We start from the raw sequence: 13834 nt of genomic DNA, 5'->3' as shown, positions 1-13834 counted from the left end.
TCGTTAGAGCGGAGATGGATTGCATCGCATTATGCACGGATATTACCTCGTAGCTACCAGCTTTTCTATCGTCTTGCACGACACAGATCTGGCACATTCTGTACCTTCCTGCGCGGCAGCGTAAAATCATCGAGCGCCGCGCCGAACGCATCGCGATGCACGTGTCCTGGCAATTTGAGTACGCTCGAGCCATCGTTTGATTGATATCCGGTTGCCAATGAAAAAAAGACGGACAAAGCAAAGGATGGAGAGAAACGAGGAAGAGGAAGAGACTGACGAGGTTGGAACGAGCGATCGCACAATCGCGCAACGTGATTGCGTGGCTTATCGGATGCCTACACGTCATAAAAGGAACGATAATAATAAACAAAAGAACAATTTTATCTTAACTTTCGAATTTCCGTGAATCGATTGATCGGTTGATCGCGGACGGCGACAATCTTAAACAATAACGATCAAGGTTGCGTCACGAGCGACAATCACGAACTCGCCAGTGCACAACGGCTAGCTAATTCAACCTCCGAGGTTAATTAGATAATGTAATTGTCTGGCAATTACTCGAATTACTCGCGCGCCAAGCCTCTCTTGACTATATCGCCACACGCCACTCGCGCGATTCCATATCTCTGTCTTCCATCCTCCCAGTCATGGTTTCGTTATCCATCCCTTTCTCGCCTCGCCTTGATCGCGTACGCCACCTATCATTTTCCTCTTCGTTCGAACGCGTATACCAGATCCATAGAGAAACACGTACGAAGCGAACGTACACGATATCGCATTGAATCGTTACAAAATCACACGTGTACTTCAATCGAGGAAAAAAAATTTGTTTTATACTTCGCGTCAGACATCGTAATTTCGCATTAGTTCTAATCTTTTATCTAGCTTCGCGATATTTATTCATTATTCGTCCCAGAAAAACATAAAATATTAATGAAGCGAAACGAGCAACGTAACGAGATCGGACAAATGCCTCGGGGGAAAAATCACGAGTGTAACGCGAGAAAATCGGTCCCCGCGATTTCGTTGAAAAAATTGTTGCATACGTTACGGTGAGTTTTTTTAAGAGAGAGAAACAAGGATCTGAAAAAAAAAAGAAAAAGAAGAACGAAACGATTGGAGTGGAGTCGAGGCGAGAATGATTGCAGAGAAGCTCGCGTTTAATCCGCTTAGCGGCTGCTTTGATGGAGAGCGCTTGTTCTATCACGATGAGATTGCGAAATAGCAGTTCCGTTCTCGCATTGGTTCCGAAGTTGATTGCGGCCGGTTGCCTGTTGCATCAACATCGCGTCCTATCGTAAGGAAACTCGAACGTTTACTTCCTCTCTTACGTTCGTACACATCTCGTTCGCACGATCGCCAACGGTATTAACACGAGTTTTAACCTCGATGAAGGAAACGAGCACTTTTACGATACAAATATGCCTGACGTCATCGCACACGCTCGTTCAGGTCGGAGATGGATGAGCCTGTTAAAAAATTACACAGCGATAAATTGCACGGAGGATTTGTGAAAGAAGTTGCACAAGCCCGTTAACTCGAACGTACGACTAATCTGAGACGCTGTGTGCGCCTCCCAGAGTACTAGCAACTAGCACATTTCCCATGGCAAGGACATCGAAGAAGGGGAGATACGTAATAATAACGATACGCGAATCGAGGATAACCGAGTCGCAGTGAACGGCGGTTGTAATTAGGGACGCCCGTCTAACCGCGAAATTTCGTGATCTTATTAAATCCAGAAGGACGTTCGTGAGTGTGCCGTAGAGAAAAAGGGAAAGGCTAAATTATTATTACTCGCAGGCCAAGGTGCTCGCTGGGATCTCGAGCGTTCTTCAGGACTCTGCCGAGACACCGATTTTATGTAGGATCTTTAACACCGATCATGGATAGCAACGAGAGTATTAAATAACCGGTCTTTATTCACACGTTTTTCATTAACATTTTCCCTTGGTTCGCCGTTCGTAGAAATCGATATTACGAGCAACATTGCCTGAGATTGTGCGATCGAAACATATATCGCAATATGTTAAAACGAACAGAGTTCCAATATCAATCTACTGCGTGGAATATCGTCGTATATACGTACTGACCCGATTTCATTTCCAATAAAACGGATGGATGATTCTACGTTATATCCGGTAGAGGTGAAAAGAAGAAACGCGATGATAAAAGCGGCATAAATCAGGGCAGTCGATCTTGGAGGGTTCGACCGAAACTCCCTGTAATTTCGGGCGGGAACTAACTGAAACGAAGCTCGTGTACTCAAATGCGCCTAAACACGAAATTGAAGCGAAGCTGATCGAAAGGTAAGAGGAGCAGCAGCAGCTTCTGTGCGCGATATAATCACCGAGATTTCCTTGCGATTTCGTGGAACATCTGGGCAATTTGCGTGCGAGATGAGAAACCCCGCAGGCCGTCTAGCGAGACAGCCGTTGCGAGATTCGCTTTTGCCTCGGACACCGATCCGTAATCGCTGGTCAATCCTTTCCGAACCTGCAAAAACCCTACAGATCGAGAAACGAAAGGCTTCCGGAATTTTGTTTTGCTTTGTTCGAACGACGCGCAACACACGGCTATATCGATCGGTTATTTCTTCGACTTTTGCTTCACGATCACGTGACAGAGGAGTTCAAAGAATCGATAGCAAAAGGAAAAAGGAAGACCGAAGAAAAGATATTGTTATAGAAAAATGAAGATAAAGAAAGAGAGAGAGAGAGAGGAAGATGAGGAGCAAAAATGCCTACTGATCGTTCGTTTCTTTGCGGAAGTACTGACAATTTTGTTACATAAACAGTTGTACTTTACGATCATTTTATGACCGCTAATAATCATTTAATTTATAGTAAATAATGATATGCGCGTAATATCGTCGACAAATAGAATTGCACACACATGTAGCTTCGTTAAATATGTATATATGTAAGACCAAGATACGATCTACCCGGGCAATAGTGAATAATTATGAAAATGTTGTGCTACAATGCGTTACACTCGTCACATTAATTTATGCGAATGGCAATCGAATTGAAAAACCACTGTGTTAGAAGATTTAATACAATTAATTGATATCTTACTAACATTCTAATTGGTTTAATTAACGTGCGGTTACTTGTGTTACGGGGATTTCTTAGTCTCTTTACTACAATCATTCACGACACGATCGCCATACGTTTAACGTCTTAATTTTCTTAAAAGTATACAATTTAATGCGGCATACGCTCGTAATTATCCGACCACGTTATATATCACTTCGCTAACCTTGCAATTTCTATCTCTTTTTTTTTTGCTTCCAGGGAAGAATTAGCGATGAAGATCGGTCTTACGGAAGCACGAATACAGGTTAGTAAATCGTACGTCATTTTCTCCTCTATTTTCTTACTCTAAAATAATATTAACGAATTTTGAATAAAATGTCGTTTGAAATGTTTATTCGTTCGATGATCGTTATGCAAAAGAGCTTGTCGATATTGATAACTTGCAACTTGTGACTCTTGTAAAATTGTAGTAACGATATTAATATTTTTTCCCCGATAATTCTGAGAGCAACGTAATTGAGTATACCGTGTGTAGGATTTACTAGAATGACGAACTACCTCGCAGTCACGATAAACGGAAAGAACACGAGCTGTCAAGAACAGAGGGCGAGAGTATCGTCCGGTAATCGTCTGCGTGACAACGGCGCGCGTCACGTTGGCAAGCAGAATGCGTCCGTAAAAGTTCGGTGCTCGAACAACCGACTAATTCGCTCAATTAGTTTAATTTATTCTCGGTATTTACTCGGTCTCACCCTTTCCCAGTTCGCCACTCGTACGTTCCTTATATAGCGGTCTCCTCTTTTCTCGGCACACTTTTTTCGTCTTTCTTAAACGCACAGCGCGCATTTATACGCGTCTCTCTTACGCCATGGAAGTCCACGCTCGGTACTTTTCATTATACTTGCAAATATGTCTCCATCCACTGCAAATCGACGATTTATTTCGAGTTTAAAGTCATTATACCAGCACACGCCACCAGAATCGCTATTAAACGAATGCTACGGTATCGGCAACTTCGCTACTGTGCTAATCATTTTCAAGAATCCGCCGAAACTTGCACACGCCTCTCGTTTGTCTAAGGCGTTGCTTGGTCATCGAAAAACATGCACTTGCACCCCGTAAGTATTTGGACAACTGGTGTAATTCGATCGAGATCAAAGACCGACATTAGATCAAAGAGATAAGTCGTTTAAAGTACATCTTGTAATATGTATACTCGCGATAATTTCGAGGTGTTCAAATACATGCGAACATACGTATACATCTATTCAAATATTCACTCAACGCTAGTTTAACTAACACGCCGTCCTTGTTGAACAGCAATTTTGATCTATGTTCTCGTAGACGCGTTGAGAAATATTCCAGAGAGTATTAATTCCTGGTCTATCGTAGAGTATAATTATTTAAGGAGGAAGGTTTTTCGTTTGAGGAAGTGTTCATGGTGCCGCGGCTAGGGATAGAAGCAAGAGAACCGTTGAAAGGGGGAGAGATAGAGAGAGAATGTAGCCGGCGTCCGCGTAATTAATGCGGCACGATTAAGCACGAAACGACTAGGTTCCGGCGGCGAATCGTGGTTACGTTTTGTTTTAAAAGCCACAAGTCGGATGTTTAGCTCCCTGCTGGGGGCAATCCTGCTCGCTGTGGGGGGTCCTGGCACCCGACCCCCCACACCCCGTCACCTTTAACTCTCCATACGCCTAGCAACGACTTTGCATGTTCCACTGTGTCTGTCCGATCGTTCGAATCACCCGTGGAACACACGCGTTTCGTTCTCTTCTCTTCTCTTCTCTTCTCTTCCTATTCCACTCTCGTATTCTCGTTTTCTTTCTTTCGCGTTCCATGACCGAATATACCAGTTCGTATTACTTAATCCTTCTAACCGATGTACATATTACTTGGTCTCGATTAACCGAGAATTCGATAGAAAGAAAACGTCACTCACAGAAGTTGCCACTCGTTTTTCTAGTACGTGTGATATCATGTAAGAGAGGTCGAAACTTTCGAGGGAACAAAAAAAGAAAAAAAGAAAAAAGAAGGGGAAAGGGGAAAACGATTAATTTGGTAGTCTACATGATCCATAATCTCACGAGTCACAGAATACTTTCCTCGCGTCGAACGATCGATCGAATCGATTTTCGAATCGCCAAGTCATCCCGAAATATCCTTCCATCGATCCCATTCCCTTGCCTATGCAATGACGAGGCTCCATCGTCGCCGATTGTACTGGGAGTGTCTACGGTCTACATGTTTCGGCGGTTCTTTTGATTTCCTAGCCGAGAATAAAAATATCCACGTGGAAGAATCTTCCTACCACCTCAAGACGAGGTATTTTCCAATCCAGCGAAGAATCCCCGAACCGAGTTGGGCAAACAATCGTCAAAGATAATTTGTCGCGTGTCGCTAAGCCTATAAAACCGTACTTCGACAAACAAATTGCTTGCTAAAGTTTTCTACTCGAACTTGAATCGCGTCGTGGTTACGAAACGAACGCGTACAAAGTATCTTCGTGGATTCGTCGTCTTGCAGAAACGAGCAGATGTTTAGTACAAAGCTCGCGATTATCGAACCACGTTGGGTCGTCGTCATTACGTTCTGTCACGAGATATATGAAAGCAATTTGTTCGAGTGGAACCGTTTGTCTCGTTTCTGCGAGGCTTCTCCACGATAACGTGAAATCCGACGTATATACGCGTGTTCGTGTTCGAAGCACGACACACGAAATCGACCTAACAACCGAAAAGGAGACTGCGGAATTAAAGTCCGTTAAAGAAACAGGGGGGAGGAAAAAAGAAAGAAGAAAGGACTCTGGGAAGAGAAGGGGATTGCGAGCAGGGAAGACGAGGGAGGAGAGCTTCCGTTGAACTGATTAGAGCTCGAGTCTTCGAGGAACCTTCGCGATGGAATGCGCTCCAATGGTCGACGCATCACGAACGATATTTGTTTCATTCGTAATCGTTTGTTCGATACAGCTTACACGCTCCCAAAGGCCCTTCCGTTCGCTTGAAAAATCGTTGCTCGGTGTAGGAAGAACGAGTGTGTTTTGATTTCCGTTGTTTCTCGCGAGGAGGTTCAATTTTTGCTCGTCTAGCGGATCTTTCTCGAGTTTCGAATTTTTGGGATGGTAACAATGGGCCAGAGGAATGCCAGCTAACGGTTTTACGATGGCCGATATTTCGTTAATTTTGAAGAAAAAAAACGCAAGGGACTGGGTAGGCGGATGGAGAAATAGAGGCGAGAAGGGAAAGAGAAAGGAACGAACGGACGAAGATCACTGGCTCTGCCTCGCAGCGATCGTCGGTTTCCTTCCATCCTCGACAATAATGATACACCGCGAGTTTCCTGAAAAAGGGAGAATACGTCGCGTTAACCAGAATTCGCACTTCCACGGTTCGCCAACAACTTTCAGAGAACGAAGTAGTATTTGCTTTCCGACCCGGAATCGGATGAATAGGTTTCCTGAAACCGGACTTGAAATCGATTCTTTCGATCGTTCCTCGGTTCTTCGTCCTTCGACCTAGTTCCTTGAAACGCATCGACGAAACAACGGACGATATTCCAAAAATAGACATACTCAGAGGTAGATCGGTTCCAGAGAGCGAGAGAAAGGGAGGAGGGGGAGAGAAGGAAAAAGGTAACGAGCGTAGAAAAATCGTCATTATCGTAGATCGTTCGGTAGCGTTTAAACGTTTAAGAGGAACAGTCTGTATAAAGACAAAGATGGAGGACGAAGAAAAAGGTGAGAGAATAAAATACGCCGTTTGGTTACAGGTTTGGTTTCAGAATCGACGCGCAAAGTGGCGGAAACAGGAGAAGGTTGGGCCTCAGGCGCATCCGTACAATCCGTACTTGGGATCAGGTGCGCCACCACCATCGGCGGTCGTCGCGCCGACCTTGCCGAACCCTTTCGCCCACCTGGGCACGTTTCCCCTGAGGAAACCCTACGACGCATTTCGTTACCCACCTTTGGGTCACGGACCGGTCCTTCCTGGTAGTTACGCCGCTCATCCCTATCATCGCGCGCCGCCACATTTGCTACCACCTGGAATGCCTCTGCCTTACACGTCGGCCGCGTCCTTTCAAAGTCTCCTGGCGAACATATCCGCAGCGCAGAGGCCGAAATTGGTACGCGGTTCACCACCTCCGCCTCCGCCTCCAACGGCGCCCGCGATCAGTCTCGCGCATCCACCGGTTCCACCGCCGCCTCCGACAGCCAGTTCACCGCAAGGTTCGCCCACAGGTAGCGTCGGACTGCCCGACATCGACAGACGAACCAACAGCATCGCCTCTCTCAGACTCAAGGCCAGAGAATACGAGCTCCACCTGGAGATGCTTCGCAAGAGCGGAGATCTCATCAGCTGAAGAGACTCGCTGTTCTAAATACAGCTAGAAACTGCGATTCCATCACCGGTGCCTCTACATCTACTCTGATTCATTGATCCAAATCGCCAACCACGACGATGGTCGTCATCTCTTCCCGTCGAACCACTGTTTCCTTCGACCCAGATAGAGCAAACGGAGCCAGTGGAACGGAACTGCGTAGAAAAACCTGAAACGCGACCTACCATGCTGGATGGCCGATGCGACAAGTGGTGGAAAAATTCACTCGTAACCTCCGAGATACGCGTTCCCTAATGCGATCCTGCCGACCGATACGAAGTATAAACGTCTCCTTAGGTCCACGCTTTCGTATGTTTCGTACAAGATACGAGCCAAAGAAGTCGCTGCGAAGTAGCCGACCACTTTGTAATTAATCGCGTGTACGCGAAGGAAGGTTGAACAATAGTTATCCTTCTTTCACTTTGTGATCACTTTGTGCCTTCGTTACGTAATATCTAATCTTAGGAACGCTGGACTCGATTGTATTTCAAATTGCGTGCCAGCGATTATCGAGTTAAAGAGGTAAACCGAACGCGATCTCGGGATACTTGTCATCGTCTTAACTATCGTTGGCTCTTATGGAATTCGAAGACTCTCGGTAGACTTTAGGCAACATGCTTCGTGCGACAGATTTCTTGCAATACACAACGCGAAACCAACGATTCAAGTGTCGCGTCTGCGTTGACAACTCGAGCGACCGTTTAGAAAACTCGCAATTAGTAGACGAGTTTTTTGGTGGACGTTGGAATTGTCATTGCTCTTTAGCATGGACCGTGACCTAATGAATCAATGACTCAAGCGACAGACAGTTTTTACGACATCGTTCATTAAAAGAAGGACGATATACCTGTCCATGTACAAACACGTTTCTTCAACCTTTCTCTTAATGTCATTCAGAATACCGACTCCACGTTTAGACGATTACGGAAAGAACGAAGAATCAAGCGAATGTGTTTCTTCGTGTACAATAATGCGTATAATATACAGTAATGGTGAGGCAATGTTTCCAGCTATAACATACGTATATATATAGTACATATATTTACAAGAAATGCTTCGGAATGTCTTTCAAATCTATCTTTCGACGATCATGAAAATTTAGGATCCCGCGTATACAGATTTCCCGAAAACAACGGCAAGTACCTTTGTGATTATGGCTCGCGAGAAGCATCAGATGAGAAACACCCGACGAGAACATACAGAATTTTCATGGAGTTTTCAAATGCGTTCAACGCTGATTCGATAGATTTGAGAAACAATCGGCGAAAGGATGGAGGACGTAGTCACTCACCGTGTTTGGCGAACCGAGAACATCTACTTGCGATTATAAGATTATTTTTAAGCAAACATCATCGAAAGATGTCCGTCCAGAAAAATACTTGGCTACGCGACAAGAACTTCGCTCTCGAATATATTTTTAACCGTACAAGATTTTTATCGTCAATATCGAAATTGTTATGCTTCATTCTAAAAAGGAGAGTTAACGTTTCGAACCAATGAAATTGTAAGACGCGAGTTAAAGGATTTTTGACGAATTATTCGTCCGATACGAACGAAATTATTTAATTTCGATTATTTCTTTATTTTTACATAGGCCGTCGTACGCATTTTAGATAAGAGAAAATACTATTTATATACGCGTTCTTTAATTCTTGAATGTTCAACGACAAGTTATAATAAGTTTTACGACTGTATAAGTATACTTAGTTGCGTAAGTTACCTGTAAATAATTAACGACGTAACTTTGTGAGGGGATCTTGCAAATAATTTTCCGACTGCGTATCGCACGACAATATTAGACTTTTTTTTTTCGAAAGTCGTTTCAGAGGAGCAACGTTCCAAACGTTCGCATCGTACCATAGTGAAGAAGAAATATTACGATTCCTCGGACGTTAGTATAAAGAGTGATCGAAGTTGTGACTAGAAATTATCAATCTATTCGAAGATCTTGGACAAAACAAAAAAAAATACAACGTCGTTCAAACGATTTCTCGTTTCATTTTCCACGAGTAAAAACGAACACTAGATTTCCAGTTCATTGTATTTCATTGATCCTTTTACCTTCCTCTTTTTACGACGAATAAATAACTGCAAGGCGAAAGGAAGACAAAAAGAGAAAAAGCAAGCGGAGGTGGCGAGAGGACAGACAAAAGAAAGAAAATGAACGGCGTTCTTTATTATACGAACCCTTTCTATCGATTATCCAATGATATCGATATTCAACGAATAAAAGCACGCGCGACATGATAAAAAATATTTAATTTATAGGTTCGTCAACTTCCTGAAGGAAAAAGAAGAGTATACCATTCCCTTGCACATATATTATAACTCTGGTTAGGAGTTTTCAAGAGCTTGCAACTCCTGCTCGACTGACTTATGACAAGTAATTCGCGCCCAGGCACGCCCGTCGACGAGTTATTTAAATATTTTACAGTTTAATGGAGTCCCAGACCATTAATGCGCGTCAGCTAATTAGCGGCATCGTGAATACCTTCGTCCCCCTCTGAGTGCTAACGATCTTCAGGTTGATAAATCGAACGATTACCGACAAAACGATCCGCCGATCAAAACTGACGCAGCCTTAGGTACGCTGCTTCGTTCAACTCGACCATATGCTCTGATCTAACTTGCGTGCTACACAGGGTTTAAGTAATGTCTCGCGAGCTCCGGTGAACTCAATCGGAACTAAACGCATAACGGACGCGCTTTAATCACGCGTTTTACTCTTTAACGCTCGATCCAACTCGGCACGATCTAATTTTCTGAAAATATTACCTGCTGGGACACCGGATTATCCGCTGTGCGTATAATCGTCTTTCTTTTCTTTTTTTATCGCGTACGTGTTTTCTAGATGAAATCCAAACAACCGAAAGGACAGCTCGGGAGGCCACGATGCGTCGTTCTTTAAATATCAATCACGTCGGATGATAATCGGACGTTGGAGCGTTCGACTGTAAAAATTTGTTGCGAAAAAGTTGACTCGATAACGCGCGGCGAACGATAAGAGGTGGACGAGAACGAGTAGAGGCGTGTCCGGATGGTGATCGAGGTTCGATCATTCGAGCCGCGTGATCTGTTGATCCCGCGCGATCGAGATGCAGACCACGCAACCACTCGATCCCAAATTCATCGTGTTGGCCTGGCCATTAGCAAATTACTACGGTGTAAACAGTATCGACGATGCCCGCGGGTACGTCGGCCTACGTGCACCGGTCTACGTATGCATACGTAGATGTTTATACGTCGCAGGGATAGTGGAGAAAGCCAGTTAGTTAGTAACCGATCATTATAGCGACGTTTTACACCGGCTCTAGCCACCTAATAACTGTCTACATCGGAATGAATTTAGCGATCGGTAGCAACCGGCTTCCAAACCGGCTACGTTCTCCAAAAAAGAAATATTAGACGGGTCGAAAAGAATGTGCTCTCGAAACAGTGATTTGTTCGATACCAATTTCCAAGCTGCTGTTAGGGTTATACACGGTCAACGATACCGTAGACAGTTCTTGGTCGACGATACCATTCCGTTCTATTCCTCTCACAGAGTGCCGTTCGAATTCCCAAAGAGAGCTTTAAAATTAACTAAATGCACGATTGTTAGAAATTTCTTACGATTCTATCGTTAAAAAATCGCTGACTACAGCTGGCAAAAGATTCAAGCAAAGGATCGATTTCATCAAGCAGGTACTTGAAAATATCGTGGAGAGGATAGCTTATGGATCTATTCCATGATATTGGACGAAGCAACTACGTAGATGAAGATTTTTTAACCATTCGATTCGAACAAGGAGGAGGGTCGTGATTACGAAAGAATCAATTTTGCCAGAAGGTACTAGAAGCCACCGAACGAAGAGTAATAGCTTTTGATTTTCGTCTGGCTGAAATTCATAGGATAAAATATTCGTTTAACCGCATCAGGGAGCCGCGTTACTCCTCATTTTCTAAATGCTGGTCGTTTTTTCCCGCGTCCACTCACGCGGAGCACGCGTAAGGTTTTATCCGGTTAACAATCCCTAATTGCAGGGTTTGCTGTAACTAACTCGGTTAACGTGAAGGCCCCCACGATGATTCTCCAGCTACGTTACCTATCATCGCGATAGATGCAGATTAAACAGCACCTTAATCTCAGACTTTGCAAGCTCGCTCGAACCTCGCAGACCTCCCTTGTGCTCCCTTATAGTTCGTTTAATAGGGTCTAACGATAGGGAAACGGTTTACGACAGAATCGTGGCCCCCATCTCGACGTTCGCCAAGGACCTCCAACTAATCGACCGTAATCGTTGTTCCTTCGATTATGTCTTGAATTATGTCTCCAATTTTATAATTCGATTAGGCCATAAGGTGTCGAACGTTTCGTTATACTTTCGATTATCGTCGAATAACAAGAAGTTTGAGGCATCCGTTCCGAGACCCGTTCGCATCGTCGCGATTGCTTCGCGTTTTCTTGTTTTCCTTTTTAAATTTGTCGAAACGATGGATACGGGAGTAAGAGTAAGTACCTACGATGAAATAGAGGCACGTAAAAGGCATAAAAGAGATGGGAAGAACGAAAGGCTTGCAGAAGAGGTGAATGAGAAAGAGAAGAAGGTGGAAGAAAAGAAGACGACGACGAGGAGGTGGACGACGACGAAACCGACGGTGGATGAAGAGGAAGGTGGAGCGGCGAGACTCCGAGATGAGGGATGTACGGCGTGACGGTCTAATTGAGGCCTTCTTGATTGCATTTACACCGCTGCACGGCCTCCTGTATCCCAGGTATCCAATATCAGTCTTCTGTAGCGGATCCACATCATATTTGGCCCTGGCTTGGCTGCTTCTGCTTCCACTACACCGCTTCCTTCTCTCTTTCATACCTCTCGCCTCTTTGCTCTCTTTTCTCCCTTTGCTTCTCTCTTTCTATACCCCTTTGCCTTCTTTCTCGTCCCCTTTCATTTTTCGTCGAATCGGCTCCCTCCACATCGGTACGCATAATACGTGTGTATATTACGCACATTGTGCAAATTTTCTCGTTAACGTCGACGCATAACACGAAAAGGAAAATAAATGCAAGGCAAGAGGATAATTTATTCATCGGCAACCATCTCGACGTTATCTCGCGATCTCGCTCCTTCCTTCTCCGTATTCTTTGTTCTTTCACCAACGAGCGGCTATTCGATAAAGCGTAGACATCGATCATCGACTAAACGAGCCAACGTCCAGGTTCGACGACACCGAACGGGATATTAAAACGGAAGATCATAGCCAGCCACGCGAGATTTACGGGATTTCGGAATCTCCCGATATTCCCCAACATGCGTGATCCGATTTAACGGTTCCGATGATTTGAAAGACGGTCGAGTTAAAAAGTCATCGAGCGACCAACACGTTGGATGGCCGTTTGAAAATCGGACAGCGTTTTTAGTCGAGGGGAAAAAGGAGGCGGTTGGAGTTTTGGAAGTTTACACGCAGGCATGTCGAGGCGAGCAGTTCCCCGACATGGCATAAAACGCGCAAACGCCGCCATTAGTTACTGGCACGGTCGCGGAATGCTATCCGGCCGGAGCCTTATTAAGCCCATTACGTCTTAATTTATTTCCTTATTTGAAAAAAGACACGGCCACGAGCACGACCACGACCACACCACCGTTGGAACCGAGAAATAATGATATAATTCCGCTCAGGCGTCTCGTGGTATTTGCATTCGATCGCGTCGGTGGATATGTAACCCCACTGAGTCTATACGATAAAACTTACGCGTGTATACGTCGCCGCTGATAAATAACAAACGCCCACGATTACCCTAAACGACCCCTTTCGTTTCGAAGCGACGCTGACACTCTACTCGATTTCCTCGCCACTCGCTTCCACGACATCGATGTGCAGCAATGTGCGCACAATGTTTCTTCGTCGTTCTACGCAACGAGGAACTAGCGGTGGTCGAGCTGTGTGCAAAGCTGTGGTCGTGATATTGCTTGCGGTTTACGCATTCTCTGTGAGAAAATCCTTCGTTCGGGTGTCCATAAACCTCGCCGAGAAACTTCATCGTGGCAACTCGAGTACATTGAAACTATTTCCGTTCGATCGTGTTTCTAATCGAGAGGCGATCTCAAAAAAAATCAAAGAGGCCCGAGAACAGAGAGCAACAACGCGTGAAAATAATTGAGTAAAAAAAAAGTAGCTGGAAGGAGCGAACATAGTAAGCGGTTTGTTAAGGATAATGTGGGATCGCGTGAAAGCTTCAGAAGCGACGGCGATTGACCGGATAAATAAATATTCCGCGACGGGATGACGTGGCAGGAGGTTGCGGTTTACGCCCTCGGTGGGAAAGATTGCTTGTCCCGCGAGCAGTATTCGCGTTCCACGTCCTTGTTTGCAATTCGCCGCGTGGTGTTGCGTTATTAGCGTAAAGGGGCGAGTTAGCCGCAATCGCGATGGTAATT

At 44.8% G+C, this 13834-nt stretch overlaps 1 protein-coding gene across 3 annotated transcripts in view; it reads left to right on the top strand.

Annotated features, from left to right (window-relative positions):
* Positions 1-9448, top strand: part of LOC126919180 (homeobox protein aristaless-like) — a 62552-nt gene extending 53104 nt beyond the window's left edge. For all 3 annotated transcript variants that reach the window (XM_050727966.1, XM_050727964.1, XM_050727965.1), the window contains 2 exons: positions 3297-3342; positions 6807-9448. In XM_050727966.1, the coding sequence (XP_050583923.1) occupies positions 3297-3342; positions 6807-7397 (637 nt within the window). In that variant the 3' untranslated portion in view covers positions 7398-9448. The remainder of the gene's footprint in view (positions 1-3296; positions 3343-6806) is intronic.
* The last annotated feature ends 4386 nt before the right edge of the window (positions 9449-13834 follow it).

This window comes from Bombus affinis, chromosome 8 (genome assembly GCF_024516045.1).
Source record: "Bombus affinis isolate iyBomAffi1 chromosome 8, iyBomAffi1.2, whole genome shotgun sequence".
NCBI lineage: Eukaryota > Metazoa > Arthropoda > Insecta > Hymenoptera > Apidae > Bombus > Bombus affinis.
Note: the sequence above shows the minus strand (reverse complement) of the source record. Positions and strands in the feature narration are given on the sequence as shown.